Genomic DNA, 25,137 nt, shown 5'->3' with positions numbered 1-25,137 from the left:
ACCTACAAGCAGCCTTTGGCTACCCTAATGGCACAAAAGAAAAGCTAGTAAGCAATCAGTCATTTGAGGTAAAAGGAGAGAAAGCTGTGAAGAAAGTAGAAAACCGATGTTGGTAGTTCAATCAGTTGATGTTTGTCTGAGTCGCGATTGAGAGCTGCCCCGACGAAACCATATTCTCATACACTTCAAGCAAATTCTTGAAACAATCTCATCCGAGATGCCTATCACAATTGACACTCGTATGTCTTTGTATCTTCCTCCGGTATATATTGTACAATTAGTATCCTTCCACATGGTAGAAGCCATTTTGCTCAGAGACGAGCTGCTCCCAATTCACCCACTCATTCAAATTCATTTCAAACAACCCCAATTCCGAGAACCCGCCAAACTCCCCAGCTTCAACTACCTCTGCAGCCTGCGCACCATCACGAGCACTACCCAGCACCTCCTTACTTACAGTTTCCTGTTCTTTCACCTGCACAGCTGCTCCCTCATTCATGCTCTCCCTCTTTTCCTTCATTGCCTTGATGTAAGTTGGCTCATCTGGCTCTAGCATGCCCTCTTCTCTCTTCGCCGCAATGTAGCGATCCCAGACCTCCAACGTCCACTTGCTGAGGACCTCGTACACGGCCTGGGCCGACGACTGCCCAAACGCGTCGGGGTATTGCGAAAAGACGCGGCCAATCAGCTCCCAAACCCTGTCCAGTTCGGGGCTAGGCGTTCGGCGGCGCGCCTCAATCAGCACAAAGAGGATCTTATCCCACAAATACGTCGAGTTCATGCGCCACTCATACTTGCGCAGAGACTGATTCTCGCCCACCAGGGTTGCGTACTCGAGCAGCTTCGAGGCATTGTAGAATGCCGTGTCTCGCTCCGCCTCGGTGACTTGTCCACCAGCATCTGCGAACCGTCGCGGGTTGTGCGCAAAGAGCCGTGTGTTGCAGATGGCAGCGCGGATCATGCAGGTCACCAGGATGTCGAGCGGCCGTGAAGGATCACAGTAGCGGAGGTATTTTGTCTCGAACTTGTCTTCAATCTCGTTGATGAGCGCGTCTTTGTCTTCCAGTGTCACGTTGGAGTTGGAGCCGATGTCGCCCCACGAAGCCACGGTTGTAAAGGTGCCCGACAGACGTTGTAGCGATTTGGCGAGGTCGCAGCGAACGAGGCACATGGTGATGGACGTAATCGCTTTGCGATTCTTCGGCACTTCTTTCATGGACGGCTGCAGGTCTTCATCCTCCACATTCCAAGGCACGTGTACGTCGCCTATGTGAATATCTAGCGATGGCTTGGCGCCAAGCAAGTCTGATGTGCGAAAGTCTAGGTGTGCAATGTACCACCATAGACGTCTTCTCATTTCTGTCTCGAATAGAGACAGGCCGAGGGATGTACCATCGCGGTGTAAACCCATCTTCAGAGCCAGTCGAAGAGCAACCCCGCACAGTACGTACTGCGACTCGTATCGCATGGTACCGCGCAGTCCCATCTGACACAACGTTAGATCGATATTGGGGAACGTCACGATTTTGGATAGCCTACCAAGAAAACACAGAACGCCCTCAAAGTCATCGGACTGGACGTGCTGATCAGTTCAGCCTTCTTCAGCGTATGCCTAGCGAGAGCTCGGTACTTGGCAAATAAGGTTTTTTTGCTTTGTTTGAACAGTTTCTCGCATTCCTTTTCCTGAAGAATGCTGATAGTTCCGAAATAAAAGCAAAAGATGATTGCTTCAATAGGTTTCGATACTTCTTCTCCTCGCTCTACTGCTTGTAGCACCGATGTCCAGAATGTCGGCATGTGCATAATCTTCATGAGCGGGTCGATTCGGTCAACGTATATGTCCTTGAGTGTGCACAGGACAGCCATCGGAGGGTGCCAGTCGCGCAGTTGCCCATTGAACGCGTTACTTAGGGAGCCTGCTCCGAGGAAGAGATCGGCCTCGCGCTCCTCGTCATCATCGCCGTCAGAGACAATAATATCATCGGGGTGGTGAAACTGGATAAGTTTTGAGCAATTTTACGAACGGCACCAGCAAAAAAAAAAAAAACCTTACATCGTCATGTATGTCCGTCCACAGACTGCTACTACATACCTATTAGCACAGAGAAAAAAAATGCGTTGGAGGCGCTGACGTACTTTTCGTAATATCGCGTGTTACCCTCCTTGGTGACCAATCTTGGCCCAGTCCCCGGCGTCTTGATCAGTGCGGAGCGAAACCCCATCGGCGCAGCAGGTTCCTCTCCAGGCGTGGGCACTGAAAGGCTGGTGGGTGATTCCACCGTGTCATTGCTCTCAGATACGCCGTCTTGCGATGCGGCTCGCACCGCGCTCGTCGGCTCCGCCACATCAACGCCGCGCGTCTTGAGCATGTCCTCATAGCGTCGCAGCTTGGCGTGCAGGGTCTCGCGCGGCGCATTTGCCCTCTTGCGCTTCCCCCGCACCGGCGCGACGTACTCGCAGTCAATCTTGGCGCGCCTGCAGTTGCCGCATGGCTGGGCGTGGTCGCACCGCACCTTGCGCTGGCGACAAACGAGGCACGAGAAGCTCTGGAGGCCCTCCTCGGCGCGCGTATCCGGCGACGGATCTTCTGGCTCCATTTTGCTGCAGATAGTATGCTGTGCCAGTTCTGACACTATTTTGATACGTAGAAGGGAGTAATTTCGCTGTTCGGGGCTGGCGCAGGCTACCCCGAGGCGCGCAAGGCTGGAGGTGTAAGCTCGGGGCTCGGGGGTCAAATTTTTGCGTTTTGAGCCCCGAGACACCACATTTGAACCCCGAGCAGCCTCCATTAGGAAAGGCCGCCGCATGGCAATTTCACGTATAAGCAGCAGCCCAGACACCAATGGCTCTGGTTTCTCAGAAAAGTATCAAACGATTCCCTTTCTTTTCTTTTCTAGTTCGCTCTTCCTTCGAGCTCATTTCTGTTGATTCTACTATTTTTCCTGCCCAGCATGTCGACTCAACCCACTGCTGCAATGTCGTCCGAATCACTGCACGATGAGGAAAAGCAATCCCCGAGTGACGCCAAACTGGCCACCGAGCCAGTAGAATACCCTCCAGTGGCCAAGCGCATCCTAATCATGGTTGCGCTATATCTCACCATGTTCCTCATTACTCTCGTCAGTATTAACATTGAAGCGCTAGCCTGCACTTTGCTCACCATTACACAGGACCAAAACATCATTGCGACTGCAATCCCTCGCATCACCGACGAATTTCATTCCATCGACGATATTGGCTGGTACGGCAGTGCCTACCTCCTTACAACTTGCAGCTTTCAGCTCCTCATGGGCAAAATCTACAAGCATTATCCAGTAAAACCCTTATTCCTCGCGGGTGTCTTCCTCTTTGAAGTCGGCTCTGCAATCTGTGGCGCTGCACCGAATTCCACTGCCTTCATCGTTGGCCGTGCTGTTGCTGGCTTGGGTGCTTCAGGTCTATTTTCCGGCGTCATGGTCATCATGTTCTACACAATCCCTCTTCAGCAGAGACCGCTTTGGCAGGGCGCCGCAGGAGCCTTGTTCGCCGTCGCCTCTGTCATTGGACCAGTCGTCGGTGGAGCATTTACCGATAACATTACCTGGCGATGGTGCTTCTACCTCAATCTTCCCATCGGAGGCGTCTCTATTATTGTTTCGATATTCCTTATTCATCTGCCGAACCAGAAGCTTGAGTCTCCCGCGAAAAGCTTTTTGGGTAAAATCCAGCAGCTTGATCCCATTGGCAATCTCGCTTTCTTCCCTGGAGTCATCTGCCTCATCTTCGCCTTGCAGTGGGGTGGGACGCGCTATGCTTGGAGCAATGGCAAGATCATTGCCCTTCTTATCGTATGCATTGTCCTTGTCGCCGTCTTCATCGGCATCCAGGTCTGGAAAAAAGAAGAGGCGACTGTGCCGCCTCGCATCATCACCCAGCGCAGCATCGCCTCTGCCATGTTCTTCTGCTTCTTCAATGGTGCTGGTATGATGGTACTTATGTACTATCTTCCTATTTGGTTCCAAGCAGTCAAAGGTGCTTCAGCTGTGCATTCCGGCCTCATGTTGTTGCCCACTGTCCTGTCAGTGGTTGTAGCATCCATTGCCTCTGGCATCATTATCTCCCGCGTCGGCTACTACGCGCCCTTTTATATTGCCAGCTCTGTCTTGACACCCATCGGAGCCGGTCTTATGTGCACCTTTACCCCTTTGACAAGTAAAGGAATGTGGATTGGTTCGCAGATTCTCTTAGGCTTCGGTTTTGGCCTCGGTGCACAGCAGCACATGAACGTCGTGCAAACTGTTCTGGAGCGCTCCGACATAGCCGTGGGCTCTGCCGTGGTTATGTTTGTGCGTTTCCTTGGCTCTGCGGTCTTTATTCCCATTGCGCAGAACATTTTTCTCCAAGATCTCATCTCAAAATTGACGGCGCTTCCTGGAGTTGATGCCGAGAAGATTGTCAAGGGCGGTGCCACTGAGCTACGATCGTTGGTGTCCGGTCATGAGCTCGAACAGCTTCTCACTTATTACAATGCGTCCATTGTCAGGGTATTTTATATTGTGGTTGGCACCTGCGCTGTCACCATCTTTGCGAGTGTCTGTGTGGAGTGGCGCAGTCTGAAGGCCAAAGCCAAAGACGAAGCTGAAGCTGGGAAGCCAGTTTCCAAGTAATTAAAGATTCTTGTATTTCCTATTCCATTGTAAATTAGCAGCATGCAACTCTTCTCAAACCATATAGTATCGGGGGGACGACTGAAAGGCGTCGCTCTAGCAAAGCAGAAATTTGTTAGAAGACACTACTTAATTTCATCAACATGTAGAATTTTATCTACTATACTACAACAACCATTTTATGGCCACCTCCACCACTTTCTAGAATTGTGTGTATCTCTTGGATATCATCCAACTTAAAACGACGAACCGGAATATTAATCTTGCCCTCTTTAACAGCTGCGACCAATCTTGCCCAGGGCGTAGATATAAAATCGTGCTCGTCGCCCCCGTAAGAAGTGAGGCGCCGTCGCTGGGGCAAGTCCGTAATTGGGGATAAGTTGAATGTCCATTCACCGCCCTGGATACCCGTCATGCAGACAGTGCCCCGAGGCTTGACACATAGAATGCTGTCTTTCAATGTTTTTGTTCCTATGAGCTCGAGGCACTTGTCGAATTGCGCCTCAGTCGTGACGTGCTTTGCGACGCTTCCGTCGTCGATGTAGACAACGTCAGCGCCGTTGCTCTTCAATAGCGCTTCGCGGCCAGTGGAACGGCTCGTTGCGCCGACTCTAGAAGCGCCGAGATACTTGGCCAGCTGAATAGCCGCCAATCCAATGGAGCTCGTCGCGCCGCGAATGAGCAGCGACTCGCCAGCCTGGAGATCGAGTGCCTCCGTGAGCGACCCATAAGTGGTCTGCAGCATCTCTGGAAGAGCTGCCACGGTCGCCAAGTCCAGGCCAACATCTGGGAACGGGATCACAAATTTCTGGGACTGGCAAGTGTACTCGGCATACGATCCAGGAATTTCACGGCCCAGACCGCCCATGCACGTCGCCACAAGTGTGCCAATCGGTATGGTGGCGTCATCCCCTGCGGCATAGGCTGCGATTTTACCAATCACTTCAATACCAATGATGCGGGGAAACTTAACACTGGGAGAGTGTCCCTGCCGTGTAAACATTTCTTGCAGCGTTTTTCTTAGCTTGAAATACCAGTGATACGAAGTAGCAGTAGAACATACCTGCGCGATTGATGCCGAATGCGAGTACTTTGATGAGCACTTGTCCAGACTCTGGCATCGGGACAGGTACATCTTTAATCTGTAACACTGAAACTGGGCCAGGAGTGTCGCAAACGACGGCCCTCATTTTATCCGGAATACTTGTCGTCATGTTGGATGATGTTAGTGGTAGATGGCCATGATGTTCACTAGGAATTGCACTAGTTGTCGCATTTATAGGCGGGGTAAATGCTGAAGCTTATCTGAGCTTTGCGGTATTGTATTTGTAAGTATTGACCAATCACTCTACAGACGCTCCGAGCTTGCATCAGCATCATTTGTTATTATTACATTGAACCGTATCCCAACCAACTCACGTCTGTAATGCTGGAGACGAGTATCTGGCACCTCCAGTGCCTAATATCAACAGGCTCAGTGGGTCGCTGTGCGCACACTCGTTCATTGGACTGTATTACTCTGGCGGAGTTCAGCTCGCGCTTTCTCCTCATTTGAATTGTGGCAGAAATGCGTCGTGGCGGAGCGCGATGATCAAGCGAGTCTTCTTCCGCTGCTGCAACATTATCAAATATCGTGTCATTGCGTGTCTGAATTGATCGGGTGCATAATTTCATCCCTAGACACTTTAAAACGCGCCAAGATGGACCACCTGCCGTTGCCGCAAGACCCGACATTTCCAACCCCGGAGACTCCATATCTTTCATCGGAAGACTGGGACTTTGGCCCCTTCCGGACCTACTTGGACAGGAAATACGGAAATTTGGGCCTATCCGAATCGCCTCAGCTACCAACTGGCAACGGGCTCCTGACTCTTCCGTTGCAGCGCATCTTTGACGCAATACCATCTGCCAAACTGCAGTCATTTGTGCAGACATGGCTCTACTTTGGTCTTTTGGCTGAATTCCTGAGCCTCAATGAGCTCGAAGATGGAAGTCGTCTTGTCAGCCTGGACCAGGCTAAGGATGAAATGGCTGTACTCTATCGTGAGTTTTCAAAGGAGGGCGATGACCGCAAACTTCTCACAAGTGTTCCTGTCCTTGACAAAAGCGACCTCTTCACTGAGCGAGTAAGGCTGGCCGGGGAGCTCGCGCCGCGCTTCCACCACTTGCATGGGTGCCTGACTCGATCTGTGCTCATAATCAACAATTGTTTCCATCAGCTGGATTTTTCTATTCGCTACTCCATGGCAGGCCTGGGGGAGCTATTTATGACGACTTTATATGCGAGTAGCCATTTTGTAACCCCGAAAATTGTGCTACCATCTGCAGGATTCAACTGGTTTAGAGACTACCTAAAGGCAGGAGGCAATGTGGAAAAGCAAATGCTCGGCGTTGGCTGGTGCCCGAGCGAGATTGAGAAGCTGCGCAATCTTTTTCAAGGTGTTTCATCCCTTCACTATGTCACGAGACTGCGGCCACGTACCGAACCTGGCGATCATGTCGACTGCACCGATTATGCCTGCCGCGCCTTTCAGATTGACATCGCAAAGTACAAACCACGTCATGTCACCCAAGGTTGTCAATGTGACGACGTGCAAGTGGACGAGTCTGAATTGATTCAGATTTTAAGAAGGACCAAGTCATATCCCGTGCTGAAGATTGATACTGGAACGACAGACGGGGCAGAGACGGTGGACATCACAATGGAGACATACGAACCAGGCATGAAGTATGTCGCGTTATCCCATGTATGGGCGGACGGCTTGGGCAATCCACGCAGAAACGCACTACCTAGCTGTCAAGTTGTGAGGATTTGCAACACTGTCGCGGAGCTTAACAGAATCCTAAATGAAAGCGACGATTCAAGGTCCGAGTACCGGGTGTGGGTTGACACTATCTGCTGTCCAGTCGACCTGGAAGGCAAATCCATTGCTCTCGAGAGAATAGCCGACGTCTACAAAAATTCGACGCATGTTCTCGTACTCGATTCCTCCCTAACATGCTTGAATACCGCAACTTGCGACTTGGCAGAGAGGCTGCTAAGGACTTTTAGCTGCTCTGCCTGGATGCGGCGGCTCTGGACTCTGCAAGGTATTACACTGTCATTTTATGCTTCTGCGTTTTGAGATTCTTCCTGTTACCTCGATTTTGACCGAATTATTCGAAACTAATCGGTGACTACTCAGAGGCCATTCTTCCAAACAATATCTGCATTCAGTTTCAAGACAAGGCAGTTGCTTCCTTGGACTTGATGCGCGATTTATACTTGGCGGGCATGAAAGACATGCGACTCCTGCGAATCTGGCAGGATCTTCTGAACGAAGTATGTGATCATTTCATTTTAGCTCTACCATAGTGACGTTGATCTAACCGGTGCAGTTCAATTTCCTGCAAAACTTCCAGGCAGCAAGCCGCAGCTTGGGAGACTCTTTCTTGAATCCGCAGCTCGTCATGTTGCAACGAGCGATTCATTTTCGAACGGTATCGGTTCAGTCTGATGAGCCTTTATGCATCGCTGTGTTGATGTCCCTCGAGATAGAAGGACTGACGTTTCTAACTGACGGGGAACATCGCATGGCTCGAGTCTGGGCAGCATTGGCTGAGGCTCTAGGAGGGATTTCCACTTCACTCGTATTTTATCTTGAAGAGACCTTGTCACTAATTGGTTGGCGATGGGCACCCAAAAGCCTCCTTGGGAGCCTTGGCGAAGATTCTACTATGGGAATGGATGAGCGATCCCTTCGCTTCGCTGTTCCTCTACCTATTACTCCCCTATCACTAGGCATACCAACTACAAGGGGGTTGCGCATGAGGGCCCCTGGCGGCCATCTGAGGGTAGCTCCGCTACGAGAGAATTTTGGCGCGGAGCCGTGGAGGGGCGTCACGAAGAGGGTAATCGAAGCTCATGTGCTCATCTATCGCGAGTCGACAAAGGAATGGTATCGCATAGCCGACTGGCATCGCAGTCGCAAATTGGGGTCGTGGTCTAACGAAGAGCAACAAGCGTACGATGAAAAGCAACCTTGTCCCTTGTTCAACTGTATCAAGTCCAACAATGCCGCACTTATCCTGAAGGACCTTGACGCGGGTGCCGAAGTCATGGTCGGTATTTTGGGAAAGGCACAGGAGTGCGTAGATGATGACGGCGAACAGAAAGCGGTGCTGTTCGAGCGCGAGCGCACTGTCATGTGCTGGCGTCTGGGGCAGAGGGACCTTGCTCTGCTTAACAAGGTGATAGCCATTTCCAACAAGCTTGCGGATGACCCAGTCACTGCAAACTTGCTGGCGTGTGGCGAGGAAGCCAGCCCGGAACGAGAAGAATGCCTCGCCGAAGTCAAAAAGTGGTTGCAGACAACTGTTGCTCAAGAATGGGAAAATGATCCCGATTTTGCGCAACTGGTAGGTGATATTATGGGGGGCGATATGGAAGGTTCGGTCTGGCCTTTGATTGTGGTCGAATACTCAAATATCATTTACATGAAGGATTCGGCTGAGGACCAGGTTTGGTTCGTTGACTGAGGAGCTTGTGTCGAGTTTATATTTTGTCATCGATGCCTAAATTCTTTCCCATGGCGCAAATTGTTGGATCTTCAAACGGCTATTTGGACCCTGTCGCTAGCTCACTGTCAACTTGTGCCGCATGGGCTCCTGCGTACGTAAAGATGACTTGCAAATCGTCTCAAATAAACGGCTACGATCTAGCGTGCTTTGTTGGCTTGATCCGGACAGATACTGTGTATCCTCACTTGCAGGGCCGCTTCTAGGGGGGACAACTAAGACATCTAGCCCCTGCGCGGTGAGCCCTCGCCGGCACTGGAATGGGAGCCTGAGCAACCAGCTCTTCGCTTGACGAATGCAGCATGATCACAAACATTGCCGTCCCGCGCACCCGCAGAGCGACCGGCAAACATTTGCTCCTCAAGAAGCTTTTTTTTTTCCTTTCTCGGCCCGTAGCCAGTCTAGACCGTCATGGGACCTGTGGGGGGAAACCTGTTGAAAATTGGCGCCAACATCGAAGCCATCTCCGCTGGTTAGCTATTGGTAGATTGCCTCCCCACACACAGGAAAGGTTGATCGTACTGTGACGTCTCCGCAGTGAACTGCTTGGACTAGCGGAAACATGATCTGGTCTATCGGCGAAACCTCGAGATTTAGAGACCGTTTATCTGAGTACTGGAGTAGAGATGTTTCATTGCCAGGCCTGGTTCTCTAAGTCTTGACGAGTGAGATGGTTTGCCGGTCGCTCCAGTAGGTGAATAATATACATAGTACACAACTTAATGGCGCGAGCAGCCAATTTCTGGTTGGCAGCCCGTCCAAACAAAGCTCGAGATATCCTGCTGCCTAGTTCAAGCCCCTCCCTCGTGCGCCCAACCCTGGTCCTGGGGCGCCGACGCCCGCGCGATGTGCCCAGGCCGGGTACACACAACTCGCAACGCCATGTTATTTTGCGGATGAGGCTCGGGTCCCAGCTGGATTACTCAAACATTGTTTCGCGGCCTCTTGACCGCCGTGACTGCCTCTGGGAGCATTTGTACATGCTCTGCTACTTCTGACAGCAGCTCTGTTCAAATACAACTGCTGCTTTGCCCAAGTTTAGACGGGCGGAGGGGGGGTCTGGGATGGGGCAACACTGGAAATTAACTGCATGTGGCTTAACGCCCAACTATATACAGTTGCTACACTAGTCTGTGGAGGCCAGCCAACGGCATCCTTCCGGGACTCGACCGATGCTGGCGCCCGCCTGTATTTCCCGCCACCGACGCCGGTGTTCCCTGTAAGGCTAGCAGCGGTTTTCGTTCGCTGCACTAATACCCTTGGGGGCCGCTTCCACAGTCTGGGATCGGCCCGGTGAAGGATACTGGGGAACACCACAGGATCGGCGCCAGTAGACCCTTGCCCCAGAAGTTATCGATCAACATGTAAAAATAGTCAGAGCCATAAATGGAAACAAATAAAGGACAGCTAACCTGTAGACGTACTGGTACTGGTGGCCGTCAAAGCGGCCTTCCGACGTTCGCGAACGACTTGGCCCGACGCCATGTCTCATTTCATGGCTGCTTCTGGGGCAGGTGTGCTGGCCGAGATGGAAGGCAAGGGACCCTGGCACCACCCAGCCGAACTGTGTAGCCCGTTTGAGCGCATGCGCCTGTGTTTATGGGTTGATATGCCGGGAACAGAAGAAGTGCGGCACCTGCAGCTTGCCCCCCTTCACGGAAGCAGCTGTTTTCCAATTTATAAAGAGTCTGCCTCTCGCCTGCTCCCCTCCTGGGATTCTCTTCCACTTTTGTACCGTCTTTCCGTATCTTTCCCTGGTAAACGAAGTTGTTCTGCCCGCCATGGATCCCGAAAAGAAGATTGTCCTCGAACAAAGCGAGCATGTGTAAGTCCTCGCCTCCGCTCCCTTCCTTGCAACGCTCCCCCCGCCCCCCGCCCGAGGACTAGTAAGATCAGTGCTGGGGATGTCTTGTCTTCTGGCACAGTCGCGCTTTCAATTGTCCATTTTCTTCTTTACTAAGACACATACTCTGAGCAGCAAAGAAACTGCGCCCCCGACATCAGAAGCTGCGCAGAAGCTCGCCGCGCTCACCGACAGTGCAGAGGTCGAGATCAAGAACCCTCTCGTCGGCCTCCCCCGCGATGAGCTCCTCTCGCGCGTCACGGCGTTTCAGCGAGAAAAGGGCCTGCCAGAAGACATTCTGCCGCTTCTTGAAAAGGGTGCTCTTGTGGCGCAGAACCCCGCCGGCTTCGAGGAGCTTGCAGAATTAGACGAGCACGACAAGGCCGCCTTGCGCAACGAAGTCACCCACAGGTGGCGCCACCCCAAGGCCCTTTACTTTACCATTGTTCTCAACTCCATTGCCGCAGCTATTCAGGGATGGGATCAGGTTAGTAGCATATCAGCCTTGCCGCTCGAAATTACTAACACACAACCGCAGACTGGCTCCAACGGCGCGAACCTTGGCTTCCCTGAAGCTCTTGGCATCCCCGATTTCTCACCCCAATGCGGCCCCGACGAGACCAAGGGCCTCTGCGCCAGGAACGCCTGGCTCGTCGGTGTCATCAATGCGATGCCTTACATAACCATCTGTCTCTTGTAGGTTTTTACATCGTCTGGTGACGGTCCAATCACTAACCAAGCCAGTGCCGGCTGGATCTCCGACCCTCTGAATGAGATTTTGGGTCGTCGCGGCGTCATCTTCATTGCGGCTATTTTCTCCGTTCTCGCTCCGTTTGGTATGGCCGTGTCGCAGACATGGGGCCAACTTGCAGCATGCAGGTAAGATCTCCCCGGTGCGTCGCTTCGCTCTGCTTGATAAAACTAACCCATCCTACGCAGAGCTCTTCTCGGTATTGGCATGGGCTTGAAAGAGGTCACCGTTCCGGTCTACAGTGCGGAGAACGCACCAACCTCTATTCGTGGCGGTCTGGTCATGTCTTGGCAGCTCTGGACGGCGTTCGGTATGCGATAAACGCGTTGGTCATTTCTCCCGATCAGCTAACTTATATTGGATAGGCATCTTCCTCGGTACTTGCGCGAACCTGGCTGTTGGAAAGGTTGCCCATATCGCATGGCGCCTCCAACTCGGCTCGGCCTTTATTCCGGCTGTTCCGCTTGTTATAGGTATCTATTTCTGCCCCGAGTCTCCTCGATGGTACCTCAAGAAGGGTCGACACCTGAAGGCCTGGAAGTCTCTTCTTCGTCTACGAAACACGCCCCTGCAGGCTGCTCGTGACCTTTTCTATATCGATGTTCTTCTCGAGCACGAAGAGAAGATGGTTGCCGAATCTGGTCTGAATGTCAATGGCAGTGTGTTCACTCGTTTTATTGAGCTGTTTACAATTCCCCGAAATCGCCGCGCTACCCAAGCTTCTGGTATTGTCATGATTGCACAGCAGATGTGCGGTATTAAGTAAGGCCCAACTTCCCTCAGCCTTGCCAAACCACTAACCAGCCGCAGCATCATTGCATTCTATTCGAGTACCATCTTCGTCTCAAGTGGTGTTTCTGCTTATAATGCTCTTTGGGCTAGTTTCGGTTTTGGCTTGATCAATTTCCTCTTCGCCTGGCCTGCTGTGTGGACCATCGATACATTTGGTCGCCGTGCCCTGCTGATTTTCACGTTCCCGAACATGTTTTGGACGCTGCTCGTCGCCGGTATTTGCTTCCTGATTGACAAGGGTGTGGAGCACAGTACGCCGCGTATTGCCGCTGTTGCCACCTTTGTGTATCTGTTCGGCGCTTTCTACTCTCCTGGTAAGATCTGATGAAACCTCACTGCTGTCACAAAACAAGAATGTCAATGTTAACCCAAAACTTAGGCGGAGGCCCAATTCCCTTCACCTACAGTTCGGAAGTGATGCCTCTGTCGCATCGAGAAGTTGGCATGTCATGGGCTGTCGCGACAAACAATTTCTGGGCTGCCATTTTGAGTTTGACCTTCCCTCGTATGCTTAGGGCCATGACCCCGACTGGTGCGTTTGGCTTCTACGCAGGCATGAATCTCGTCGCCTTGGCCCTCATTTTCTGCTTTGTTCCAGAGACGAAGCAAAAGAGCTTGGAGGAGCTTGACGACGTCTTTAGTGTGTCGACCCGCACGCACGCCAAGTACCAGCTCTGCACTGTGATGCCGTGGTGGTTCAATCGTTATGTCCTCCAGAAGGACGTCGTCTGTCCCCCTCTGTACAAGAACGAGAACAGGGTCGCCAGACCCAACGAAGGCAAAGTATAAGCCGCGCAGATACGAGTCTGGCTCCCGTTGTTGAATTGAACGGACTAGGCCTTGACCAGCTTTTTTGCACATACAGATTTATTGCGTCTCGATATCTACACGAGTGTCTGCTTAATGATGATACATACCACTTGAATTTCCGCTAGCTTTCAAAATTCAACTAGTTCTTCTTCTAATTAATATATGCCTACGCTCTAAGCGTGGTGCTCTCACTCACTACATGCTCCGCTCTCCTATTCCGGGCCGCTACTGTGTACTTCATGTCTGATTCTGGCTCGAGTCGCCTCACTTTTGTTTACCCTTGGCCCTTTGATCTACTCTAAAACACTTTTTCTTTCCTGAAATCAAGCTTTACTTTTCTGTTTGCGTTCCTCGTCGGCCTTGCGGCCTTCCTCTTTGAGCTTTTCGTCGTCGGGTCGGGCCAAAGACACTTGGGGCATTAGCACGAAGGCAAGCAAGAAGCCAAGGACTGCTAGTCCGGCCCCCACGAGAAAGATGATTCGAAATCCCCTCTTGTATGCTGGTACCACAACGCCACGAACCCTGGCAGCCTCGTCAGGGGAAAGCGTGTCTGTGTAGGTTCTCGGATTCTGCAAAAGATCCTTCATGGCCATATCATCAAGGTTTAGAGTTGAGACCGCACTCCTCAAAACGTTGTTTATAATAGAGCCGCAGACTGCCAACCCCAAGGTTGAGCCGACGTTGCGAATGAAGTTTCGGAAAGATGTGGCGACAGCCATGTCGCGTCTCGCAACACCAGCCTGTGCGGCAATCAAGGCTGGCTGCATGGTGTTTCCGACACCGATACCAATCAGAACGGAATATCCAATCTGTTTGTCGAGGCCGGTGTGCTCGTTCAGCGTTGACATGAGCCCAAGTCCGACGGCCCAGCATAGCCAGCCAAAGAGAATGCACTCTCGGTATCGCCCAACCCAGTGAACGACGAGACCAGAGACGGTACTGCTGACGGTCTGTACAATTGTGATTGGCAGCAGAAGAGCACCCGACTTCGTGGCCGAATAGCCGTAAACGAGCTGGTAGAATGTCGGTACATAGTAAACTTGCATGACAAAGTTCCATCCATTGATCATCATTGTCAAGCAAGCGCCGTTCACGATCTTCGACTTGAAAATATGCACTAAAACATCATTAGCAGGCTGCTTCGACTACATAGATGCACTCGTGTAGGCGAGAATAGTGACTTACGAGGTACCAGCGGGTATTCAGGTCCCTTCCATTGCCAGAGGACGAATGCGACGCAAATTACCCCACCAGCTGCAAGAGAGGCAATGACGGGCGCAGAGTTCCAGGGATATTCACTTCCACCCCAAGTGAGGCCAAGAATGACAGCGATCATGCCTGCGAAAGATAACAAGATACCGACAAAGTCGACTGCCTTTAATTTACTTGACGGAAATTAGCTTCTGGCAGCGCCACAGTTTCAACAGGACTCACAGTCTCCAGTCTCCCTGAACCTTCTTCAGTGGCATGATGAACACAACGCAGCATGTCGTGAGCAGGGTCAATGGCAGGTTCAGACGAAAGATCCAGCGCCACGACTCCTTTGACTTGGACGAGAGAGCGCCGCCGATGACGGGACCAATGCCATTGGCAATTGCAACGACAGCACCCTATACAATGCTTGTCAGTGAATTTTCCCGTATCAAAAAAGAAGCCAGAAACTTACCAGGATGCCCTGGTATTTTCCTCGTTCCCTCAATGGCACAACATCGCTAACAATCAGCTGCGCGACCGTCATGAGACCACCTCCACCGATACCTGTAAACGCGCGAAAGACGGTAAGCTGGAGAACCGACTGCGCCAGTGACGACGCAAGTGATCCAAAGAAGAAGATAGCAAGGCCTGTAAGCAACACAACTTTTCTCGACCATATATCGGATAGCCGGCCGTAAATTAATTGTCCGATCGTGGAAGTGCTGCGATGGTTCGATTAGAAAGGTCAATGTGTACCAAATATGGGCGACTCACATGAAGTAGCCGCTTGCGATCCAGGAAACCTCCTTCGTGGATCCAAAGGATGCACCGATAATGTATAAACTGGCCGCGAGTGTAGTTTGGTCCATCAACGCCACCAAGTCTACACTGGCGCAAGCCAGAAAGATCTGTGTCCATCAGCATTCGCCTTTTTTTCAGTGAATATCCTGGGCCATACGGTGATAATTGTCTTCACCGGAACATAATTTGTCTGCTCGTTGAATTTGGTTCCAGCACCCTCTGAGTCGCTCGTAGTGTGCGTGCTGACATCTCTGGTCATCGGCCTCGCAGGCACGACGCCGCCGTCTCCCTTTTCGGCCATCGTACCGACTCTGTATGGTGTGTCTGGGCTGTTTCCGGTAGTTCGTGTGTCAATTGGACCAAGTCCTGATTGCGAGCATTTAACGTGAATAATCTTTTGTTTGTGGGAGACCCAGATCAGATAAGAAAGGTCCGGGAAAATGGAAACCAGGCTCGTGGGTCGGATGTGCCACCTCAGTTACGCCTAATAATAAACGGCACTCCCTTCAAGTCGATCCCAGTTACCGAGACCCCTCGAGGTCAGGTGGGTATAGCAACCGCTGCGGTCTGCTTAGATTGGAAACAACAAAATCGGCCTGTGCGATGGCCATTAATGTGGGAATGTAGGCATAAACAAGCAAGGAAGAGATCCGTACATGGGTCGATGAAATAAAACACCGCTTGGCAGCAAGTAAAACATACGAGCCTCTGGGTTCAAGTTGGGGAAAGTTCTCTACTTACCTTTTCTGCTTCCTCTTTCTGATCTGCCAAGTTTTCTCATGTTTTCTGTCTTTTGACAAGAAAAACAGCTGGGGGCCGTCTTTCCCCCAGCCCCTGCCGCCTCTCGGTACGAAATTGAAGAGGCCCCTTGCGCAAGCGCCGATCGCAGCGCTCCTTTGAGCAGGATTGAGTTGCTAAAATGGCGCTACACAGCAATGTTACTTTTTAACCTTAGAGTACTTAGCACAATTCAGCCGCACCCAGTAATCTGATCCGCCGATCCCTTCGGCATTCGACAGTGCGACACTGGCGGGTCCTCTCAACGTTACAGCCCATCAAGGTCGTGACGCTTCACGACAGCCCCCCTGCCAAACAGGAAGCTCGCCTCTCGCATCGCGAAAATTGCATGCAGGTAATATTCTATGCAACCCGGATGGCATCAGTTTAGTCATGGATTCGTGTCGCCCACGAATTCTGGTGTCCATTGCTCAGGTTCGTCGTAACCTTGGGAGGTAACAAGTGCGGACTCGTCCCACAGCAAGTGTTTGCCCGAGTCCGGGAGTCGTCCAGCTTAAAAGATATGCATACCGTTTACCCGCTGAAAAGCGCACAAGGACGAGCATTTGACATGCCTCTTTGGGACTGGCTGCGGTGTGTCGCACGCACAAACAATCCTGTAGGGCCGCATGGAGATTCCATAATTGATGGACAGTGTGGCAAGTGCCGGAGCTCGTAAGCGTGTCCTTGGCCACACTGCGATGCGTTGGCTGTTTGACGAAACGCCCGTATAAATACCTCATCAGACTAGCTCTTGCGTAAAAGCTTTAAGCTACACAAGTGTCGGTTTTGCGCTCTCGCTAAGAATTGTACTAGAAAGTAGCCAAGGTACGGCAACAAGTCTGACAGTCATGGCGGCGCAAGCAAAGACGTCGAAGGAGACAAATGTCCTCAACGTCTACAAGGGACCAGAGTCCATCAAAGATTACTTTGACCCTGACACAGCCCCTCCTCTGCCCCTCGTTGAGGTGCCCGCCTCGCTGAATCCCTACCATGGCGATGGCATCCGCATTTTCGCCAAGATGATGTCTATGCATCCTGCGAACAATGTCAAGTGCATGCCAGGTATGTTTCTCAATTCTTGCTGGCTCAACGTATACTTACGAGGACAGCTTTGAATCTACTCGAGAAGAGTGTTCAGCCCGATGCCACAAAGACCATTGTCGAATACAGCTCCGGCTCGACAGTCCTGTCCATGTCGCTGGTTGGTCGCGCCGTCTACGGCCTGGACGACGTCAGAGCCTTCTTGAGCAACAAGACCAGCATTGCGAAGATTCGGCTCATGCAGCTTTTCGGTATCAATATGTACGTACCCCTATATAATGCGAAAGCCATACACTGACATGGTCAAGTACCCTCTTTGGTGGTCCCTCTCAGCCGGAGCCGCTAGATGAGCGTGGCGGCATCCGCGCTGCTCAACGTCTCGGCAACGAGACTAGTGACACGATTAACCCCAATCAATACGAAAATGATAACGTGAGTAAATAAATACCACATCTGGGGTCACACGCACTAATTGTGTAGAACTGGAAATCGCACGTCCGCTGGACTGGACCGCAGATTCTTAAACAACTGCCTGAGATCAACCTTATCTGCGCAGGCATGGGCACATCTGGCATGCTGGCGCCAAGAACCACTTATAGCCGATTTGTGGCTAACATTAAAGTAGGAACCATGACTGGACTAGGAACATACTTTAAAGGTGCAAAGCCAAGCGTCTTCAGACTCGGGTAAGTGCGCAAACTTTGTTCAAAAATCCGCAATCTCTAACGTGATCAAGAGTTTGCACCGCTGCAGGCGACAGAGTTCCTGGACCAAGATCGTTCGCGCTTCTCAGCCCCGTCACATTTCCTTGGAAGTCATCTGTGGATCAGGTTGAAGAAGTTGGCTCGTATGAGTCATATCGTCTATCTTTGGAGCTGTGTCGCCAGGGTCTCGTCTGCGGCCCCTCCTCCGGCTTCAACTTGAAAGGTCTGTACCAGTACATCGAGAGGCAAAAGGCCGAGGGCAACCTCAGCAAGCTCGCTGGCCCCGATGGTCTTGTCAACTGCGTGTTCCTCTGCTGCGACTTGCCTTACCAGTACGTCAGCGAATACTTTGACAAGCTTGACGATGCGTGCTTTCCGCCAGTGAAGAATGAAGTGAGTGCCCGTTCATCCCCTGCAGCGCTGCCTGAGTTTGCCTCGCCTAACAGTATTGTCAGGAACTCCTCAAGGTCGACCTGTACAGATATGATGAGAAGTGGGAGTGGGAGGCGTCCAAGGCTCTGCAAGGCTACTTTCACGTCAACGAGGGGCAGATGGACGAGCTCATGCGCCGCGCGCAGGAGACGTGCACGTGTGAAATTCCGAAGCTCAGTGCTGCCCTGCACCCGAGAGATAACGCAGCCATTCTGGACCTGCGACAGCCCGCGGATTTCGAAAAGGGCAAGCTTCCTGGTTCCTTCAATATACCCCTTACACATCCGGGCACTACAAGCCCATTCTTTGATCCTTCGACTCTGAGCCAGCTCTGGACCCAGCTGGAGAAGGAATTTGCTTCGCTGAGCGGGGAGTTGGCCGGCCTCAAGGGCAAAGATACACTCGTCGTCTGCTACGATGGAGACAGCGCACGCGTCGCCGCTAGTGTCATGCGTGCTAAAGGCTACGAGGCGAACAGCCTTCGTGCAGGCCTCGACGGCCTCGTGACGATGCTCTCGACTCCTCAGACCTGCAGTAAGACCGCGCCTGAACAGCAGACCTCGTGGCTTCAGCTATGCGAAGCCCAGCGACCACCAGCTGCCTCTGTTGAGGTACCCGCTTCGAATCCGTCATCCGAGCTCAGGAATTTGCAGCAGGCTGCAGTCAGAGTGTAGAGGATGGTCATTTGAGCAGGTCTAGGAGCAGGCTCGGATCCTTGCCACCGAGAACAGCTTGGCGAAGGAGTCGTTGGGCGTCAAGAAGGCATTTTCGGGGACACTCTGATCAATATTTTCACTTCGAAGTACATGACTCTCTGAAGCTGAGGTCTTGCCAGGATTTCTCCTGCATGGAGCTTGATCAGGCAAGCGTGGTAGAGTGGAACATCGCTGCATTATGGTTCGGCAGCAGACTTTTTTTGGGGCAACTACCGAGCCGCTAGCTGCACCATTTAGGAATCAACCCCTGAAGGGTACTTCCTCCTTTGTAAAGAGACTTTCGGGATCTGTCCACTCAGGGCCGCTTGTGATGCAGGTACCGCACGTGGCGGATTGACAGTGGCGCGATGGATCAGAAACCGGCCAAGACCACCAAAATGCTCAAGAATCACTGAATCTGTGTAAACTCGATCACGTTTTTTTATCCAAAGGCATTTATGAAAAGTTTTGAAATTCAGTCCATTCAAGAATACATTGCAAATACATTGTTCAGCGTTGTTCTTTGTAGCAAATGCTAGCATGAATCACCATGCTCACCACCAAGACGCTAATATGCCTTCCGGCCTCTAGACCAACATCTAGTTTTTCGCTATCAGGATTGTGCCTGCAGCTCTAAATGCCGCTTCGACGAATGAAAAGAGAGGTTGCGCGTGATTAAAATTAACTGATGGATTTGAGATCCATTATTCCTTAGGCTGACAGTCCGCTTTCAGCATCACCGATCCTTCAAAGAAATAGGCTCCCCGTCATCAGCACTAAACTTTTGGCTAGCGAGGCGGGCCATAGAGGCTGTTGTCGCCTGCGCAGACAATGATAGGGCACATTATCAACGGGTCTAGAATTTTTTCCCTTTCTTCGCGAGAGCACTTGTGCAGGAACGGACATGGCCCGGTCGCGCCGTCAGGAACAGGGCTCAGCTTACCTGTTGACGGCGAGCGCTTTGCTCGCGTGCCGCGCACTTGTTGCCTCTCCGTGCGGTGGATGACGGCGCGTTCTCCTGCAGGATTGCTAAATGGACCGAATCGTGAATGACCTTGGCCGCCATTTCATGTACTTGGTTTACAAACCAATCTAAACTAGCTGCAAGTCTGGATTGTTATAAAAGGAGACGCGTTTGTCCCTCCAGGATGGTTTTGAAACAAGAAGCAAGCACTTCCATACTGTCCACTCTCCTTTGGCATCTGCCCTCACAATCCTTACTTTGATAACTTTCTCGACCTTCATTAATACAAAATGTTCTTCAAAACTTCTATTATCGCTGCTGTTGCGGCTCTTCTTGGCGCTGCCGTCGCCATTCCCTCTGCTCCTTTCGGAAGGCAAGTCTTACACGACCCTGGCCGATCCAGTAATGCATCTACTAACACAATGCAGCGAAAACGCCGTCTCTGCCGTTGAGAAGCGCAGCCTCAACTGCAACAACCCCGTCTGGGGTCTCTCGCGCGAGGACTGCCAGCACATGTCCAACATTGGCTTCGGCTCCATGGGCAAGAACGAGAACCACGACAACGGCGCCATCTGGGTCGGCAACAACGGCAAGACGACGGCGACGTACAGGAACAGCGCGACCGAGGGCGGAGCCGCCTCCATCATCGTCGTCGTCTGGCTCCAGACCGACTACGTCTCGAGCTTCGTCAACGTCCGCCAGCCGTACATCACCTGGTCGCTGCCCAACCCCGGCGACACCGTCACCATCTCGTTTGCGCAGAACATTGCCGGCGCCTTTGCCGCGCTGAACCACCGCATCACCATCCTCAAGGACGGCCAGGTCTTCAACACCTGGGGCGAGTTCTCCACCGGCCCCTACGCCACCGTCGACGTCTCCCGCGAGCCCAACATGGGCGGCAACCGCATGGAGATTCAGACCTCGGGCGGCTGCCACGCCAACATGGACAAGTGCGTCTTCAAGTGCCACAACGGCAACCGCTGCGGTGCCTCGGGCGAGTACTACCTCCAGAACTGCGAAGCTGGTTCCCAGCCCGGAAACCCCCACATTGGATACTACGAGTACGTGCTTCCTCGCTGCAGAAACACCAACATAAAGACTAACAATACATCTAGCAACAACCCTTCCGGAGGCTGCGGTGGCTTTGAGAACGGTGGCCACCTGGACGTTCAATTCCACAACTAGCTTTTTTGTCCGGGCATTTCTACGATTTTTCTTCAATTCTTTGTACCTATTCAACCTGTCAGGATCTCCAACTTATTGTGGCCCGTCACAGATTCTTGTACATAGCCAAGTCAGAATACATTTGTCTCATTTTAAATGATTGCGGGAATTTGACGCGAAAATCTGTTTATTTCTGTGTTCGAAATTGTATCTGCCTCATTTTGGCGGATGTTGAGGTTGAGTCGCGAGCGCGGTGACGAGGCTGACCAACAAAATCGAAAAGATTCCAAAGTCCTCACCACACTCACGTTCTACTCATCTTGAAAATTAATTCGTCAAGTCGCGGCAAGTAGTTCACACTGGAAAATCAGTATTGTATCATCTCAATCTGCCCATTCTGTTGTTTTTGTCGTGAGTGTATTGCTCTCGGGCGACGGATCTTTACCGTGATAGAGACGCAAGACACAACAGTGCAAATGATCACTGCAGCGATCAACTCAGATTTAATTGGTAAAGCCTGTATGACGTATGATCTTGGCCGTGATACGTCGCTTCCTACTTTAGGCTCTCCTGTTCACTGCCTTGGCCATCGTCGAGAACGCTGCTCTGCACCGCCTCTTTCGGCTATCAACTCGCGCTATCATGACGTCCTTTTTAAAGTTTTAATACCGTCGCTGGACTGCTGTTGCGTCCAAGGAATCCAGAAGCATTGGGGAATGATACTGACTGTCGCTGCCCCCAGGGTCGCGGAGCGGCGCTGTCGGGACATCTTATTCTCGCTGGGCGCAGTAACAGCCTCTAGTGATATGTGTAAGCCTTATGCAGTCAAGGGAGTACGTGTTTCGAGTCAAATCGTTGAGGCTGGCCGGAGGGTCAAGTAACGGTGCAAGTGAAAGATAGCGAGGGGGACAAAAAGTTGACAAGATGCTCCCGCGTTCGTTTGTCTCTTTTTCCGGGATGAACGCGTTTGCAGACAGCTGGCAGCTGGCGAGCTTGGAAACCTATTTTCAGTCGCCGTCTGTTTTCCTTTGCCTTATCAATCGGTCTACTTTCACCGGTCCTGGCATTGCCAGGACACCAACCAGGTAGGCCGCGGGGCGCTGGGTGCTGTGAGTTCCTGGTGTTTTTTCTTTCAAGTAAGTACGCAAAGCTACGAAAAGACTCTCACGAGGTCGTCCCAGGCACCTCTGCTTGCTCATCGTCGGCCAGCTCCCCCTTCTCATCTTGACGGTCACGGCGACCACGGCTAGATGCCTACTAGGACTTTACTATTTCTGCTGTTCTTGAGCTTCCTATTGTTCAAATTTTTCCTACTCCGCTGCTTCTCTTTCCCTTCTTACTCTCCTCAGTATTCTCGCTTCCGTATATTTATAAATAATATCTAGATTGTAGTGCTTTATTTGATCAGGACCGCACACTGCTCGTCTACTCGACAGCCACTCATACAGTTTATAAATGTAGTGTAGTCAGTTACTGTTGGCAAGCGTCCTTCCCTCTGCTTTCGTCGAGCACTCATCGGCATAGTAACCAAGGTGAATGTCATGCGCACGTCTCGATCAATCTCTACCGTAGCTCATGTCCACAACTGCCACTCCAGCTTCCGGGATGGCGTTTGCTACCACTACGCACATGTCCATTTAGACCAAAACAGTAGTGAAGTTACGTTTCAGGAACAACGGTAGTAAAAAGATCGCAATCTATCATTTTAGCGAGTCTATTCTATCAAAGTGTAAAAAACTTGTATAATCGCGCAAGTTCGCTGCAAATCTCGGTACAAGTCATTTTTCGAGGCTAATTACATGCAAAGGCAATGGAAAAACACAAAAGGGAACCCCCAGTCAACTCCGGAAACACACTCATTCAGACGCATTCTTTTAATTACTGGGCAGCAATCTTGGCGGGCTTGGTGCCGAGACCGTTCTTGTTGCGGAAGAACAGAATGTGCTTACCCTGGCCGGTGGCCTCGGCCGAGGGCTCAACCCACTGGCACATACGGGCGCTCTTGTACATGGCGGCGATGAAGCCAAAGAAGCCGCCCTCAGTGTCAGAGCGGTAGTGCTTGCCCATGACGGGACGGATGGCGTCGGAGGCCTCGTCGGCGTTGTAGAAGGGAATGCTGGAAACGTAGTGGTGGAGAACGTGCGTCTCGACGATGCCGTGGAGGAGGTGACGGCCGATGAAGCCGCACTCGCGATCAATAGTGGCGGCGGCGCCTCGGACAAAGTTCCACTCCTCGGTGTGGTAGTGAGGAAGGGTAGGGTCTGTGTGCTGGAGGAAGGTAATGGCCACTGAAGAAAAAGTTAGCGGGAATTCATGCTGAATGTGCAATTGGTGTCGAGAGAGCTTACCGAGCCAGTGGTTGACCCAGAGGTAGGGAACAAAGTACCAGACGGCCAGGTTGGACCAGCCAAACTTGTTGCCGAGGAAGTAGAGGGCAGAGCCGGCGAGAATCAGGCCAAGGTCAGAGAGAGCAATGAGCTTGGCGTCCTTGGCCTCGTAGAGAGGGCTGCGAGGGTCAAAGTGGTTGACACCGCCGCCGGTACCGTTGTGCTTGCCCTTGCCGCGGCCCTCGCGCTGCTTCTCGTGGTAGTTGTGGCCAGTGACGTTAGTCAGGAGGTAGTTAGGCCAGCCGATGAGCTGCTGGGCAATGAGCATGGTCAGAGTGAAAGCGGGAGCGTCCTCGGCGAGCTCAGACAGCTCGTGGACCAGCTTGCCGAGGCGGGAGGCCTGTTCGTCGCGGGTGCGGGGGACAAAGACCATGTCGCGCTCCATGTTGCCGGTGGCCTTGTGGTGCTTGCTGTGGGAGATTTGCCAGGAAAAGTAGGGGACGAGCAGGGAAGAGTGGAGGACCCAGCCGGTGATGTCGTTGACGAGGCGCGAGTCGGAAAAGGCGCCGTGGCCGCACTCGTGGGCAATGACCCAGAGACCGGTGCCGAAAAGGCCCTGGAGGAAGGTGTAGACACCCCAGAGGGCACCGCGGACGTAGACGTTGGAAACATACTCGGGGGTGTTGAAGTTGTAGAAGATGGCAAAAGTGGTGGATAGGTAGACAATGTCGCGGAGGATGTACAGGTAACCCTTGAGGGCGGAGCGCTCGAAGCAGTGCTTGGGGATGGCGTCGCGAATGTCCTTGATGGTGTAGTCGGGAGGGGAGAACTCGTTGCCGTAGGTGTCGATGAGCTTGCCGTAGGAGGCGGGCTTGGGCTCAATGTCCATCTCGGAGAGGGAGGAGAGCGAGGTGGACGAGGGGGACGGGCGAGGCGAGTCAGCAGGCGAAACGGCGGCCGAGGACTCAGCAGAGGACTCTGCGATGATGTTGCGGCGGGATGGCTTGGGGCCGCCGGCAACGGCAGTAGAGACAGCCATGGTGAAGATGGGTTCTAGGGGTGATTCGACAATTGGTGCCGAGAGGAAGAGCGGTCCAAGAATCAAAGGAAGCGTATGTGCAGAAGAGAAGAGCAGGTGGAGGAGAGACGGGTAGGTATATGAGTGAGAGAGAGGAGAGGGTGGGGGGTGTGTAAGAGGAGGGCGATCTGGCAGGGGAGGATATTATCCGAGCTTTTAGCTTGAGGGTAGAAGAAAACAGGTCTAGCTGACCCTTTTTGCCTTCGATCGACCCGTGCGTGTGGGGAGACTTTTTCTCTCTCCTGTTTTAAAATGCCAGTATTGACCTGAATTGAGACTTGGAAGGCCCGCTGGTTGCTTGGTGCTTGGGTGTCTTGTTCTGTTACAAAAAAAAAAGTGTACCTGAGCCACAGGTTTGTTGGGGTCCAGTTACAGGGTCCGTGGGGTAGCTTTAGGAAGAAAAAAAAAGGTACAGGGGGTGTGTGCCCAAAAGGGTGGTGCCTTGATAATCAGGTAAAATTTATTTACGGCGCAACAGAGCCAGCAAACGATCAGAAAGCAAAATCACGTTACAAAAAGAAGCCAAATTGTAGCAATCTCACAATTATCCAGCAGGCA

At 52.1% G+C, this 25,137-nt stretch overlaps 9 protein-coding genes across 9 annotated transcripts; 5 read left to right on the top strand and 4 right to left on the bottom strand.

The window, feature by feature from the left end:
* Window positions 1-277: 277 nt before the first annotated feature.
* On the bottom strand, window positions 278-2,597 carry LMH87_010192 (uncharacterized protein; the record flags this gene model as incomplete). The annotated part of the gene is made up of 4 exons (XM_056197314.1): window positions 278-1,486; window positions 1,540-1,995; window positions 2,054-2,084; window positions 2,137-2,597. 4 exons carry the CDS (start codon window positions 2,595-2,597, stop codon window positions 278-280), a joined length of 2,157 nt encoding a protein of 718 aa, XP_056054376.1.
* A 354-nt stretch (window positions 2,598-2,951) lies between these two features.
* LMH87_010191 (uncharacterized protein) lies at window positions 2,952-4,646 on the top strand (the record flags this gene model as incomplete). The annotated part of the gene is made up of 2 exons (XM_056197313.1): window positions 2,952-3,119; window positions 3,171-4,646. 2 exons carry the CDS (start codon window positions 2,952-2,954, stop codon window positions 4,644-4,646), a joined length of 1,644 nt encoding a protein of 547 aa, XP_056054375.1.
* A 54-nt stretch (window positions 4,647-4,700) lies between these two features.
* On the bottom strand, window positions 4,701-5,860 carry LMH87_010190 (uncharacterized protein; the record flags this gene model as incomplete). Its single annotated transcript, XM_056197312.1, has 3 exons — window positions 4,701-4,742; window positions 4,897-5,651; window positions 5,710-5,860. 3 exons carry the CDS (start codon window positions 5,858-5,860, stop codon window positions 4,701-4,703), a joined length of 948 nt encoding a protein of 315 aa, XP_056054374.1.
* Window positions 5,861-6,346: 486 nt separating this feature from the next.
* On the top strand, window positions 6,347-9,164 carry LMH87_010189 (uncharacterized protein; the record flags this gene model as incomplete). The annotated part of the gene is made up of 4 exons (XM_056197311.1): window positions 6,347-7,374; window positions 7,699-7,736; window positions 7,832-7,968; window positions 8,025-9,164. The coding sequence occupies 4 exons, from the start codon at window positions 6,347-6,349 to the stop codon at window positions 9,162-9,164; spliced, it is 2,343 nt and encodes a 780-aa protein (XP_056054373.1).
* Window positions 9,165-10,984: 1,820 nt separating this feature from the next.
* Window positions 10,985-13,378, top strand: LMH87_010188 (uncharacterized protein; the record flags this gene model as incomplete). Its single annotated transcript, XM_056197310.1, has 8 exons — window positions 10,985-11,028; window positions 11,182-11,533; window positions 11,585-11,742; window positions 11,791-11,925; window positions 11,986-12,107; window positions 12,163-12,559; window positions 12,608-12,903; window positions 12,969-13,378. 8 exons carry the CDS (start codon window positions 10,985-10,987, stop codon window positions 13,376-13,378), a joined length of 1,914 nt encoding a protein of 637 aa, XP_056054372.1.
* A 344-nt stretch (window positions 13,379-13,722) lies between these two features.
* LMH87_010187 (uncharacterized protein) lies at window positions 13,723-15,695 on the bottom strand (the record flags this gene model as incomplete). The annotated part of the gene is made up of 6 exons (XM_056197309.1): window positions 13,723-14,516; window positions 14,585-14,784; window positions 14,834-15,009; window positions 15,066-15,315; window positions 15,368-15,501; window positions 15,552-15,695. 6 exons carry the CDS (start codon window positions 15,693-15,695, stop codon window positions 13,723-13,725), a joined length of 1,698 nt encoding a protein of 565 aa, XP_056054371.1.
* A 1,327-nt stretch (window positions 15,696-17,022) lies between these two features.
* On the top strand, window positions 17,023-19,025 carry LMH87_010186 (uncharacterized protein; the record flags this gene model as incomplete). The annotated part of the gene is made up of 7 exons (XM_056197308.1): window positions 17,023-17,236; window positions 17,284-17,476; window positions 17,524-17,647; window positions 17,696-17,786; window positions 17,841-17,901; window positions 17,952-18,312; window positions 18,375-19,025. 7 exons carry the CDS (start codon window positions 17,023-17,025, stop codon window positions 19,023-19,025), a joined length of 1,695 nt encoding a protein of 564 aa, XP_056054370.1.
* Window positions 19,026-20,300: 1,275 nt separating this feature from the next.
* LMH87_010185 (uncharacterized protein) lies at window positions 20,301-21,195 on the top strand (the record flags this gene model as incomplete). Its single annotated transcript, XM_056197307.1, has 3 exons — window positions 20,301-20,383; window positions 20,439-21,071; window positions 21,126-21,195. The coding sequence occupies 3 exons, from the start codon at window positions 20,301-20,303 to the stop codon at window positions 21,193-21,195; spliced, it is 786 nt and encodes a 261-aa protein (XP_056054369.1).
* A 1,857-nt stretch (window positions 21,196-23,052) lies between these two features.
* LMH87_010184 (uncharacterized protein) lies at window positions 23,053-24,540 on the bottom strand (the record flags this gene model as incomplete). Its single annotated transcript, XM_056197306.1, has 2 exons — window positions 23,053-23,462; window positions 23,523-24,540. The coding sequence occupies 2 exons, from the start codon at window positions 24,538-24,540 to the stop codon at window positions 23,053-23,055; spliced, it is 1,428 nt and encodes a 475-aa protein (XP_056054368.1).
* Between the last annotated feature and the right edge of the window lie 597 nt (window positions 24,541-25,137).

Source organism: Akanthomyces muscarius, chromosome 5 (assembly GCF_028009165.1).
Source record: "Akanthomyces muscarius strain Ve6 chromosome 5, whole genome shotgun sequence".
NCBI classification, from domain to species: domain Eukaryota; kingdom Fungi; phylum Ascomycota; class Sordariomycetes; order Hypocreales; family Cordycipitaceae; genus Akanthomyces; species Akanthomyces muscarius.
This window is presented reverse-complemented; position numbering and strand designations above follow the sequence as displayed.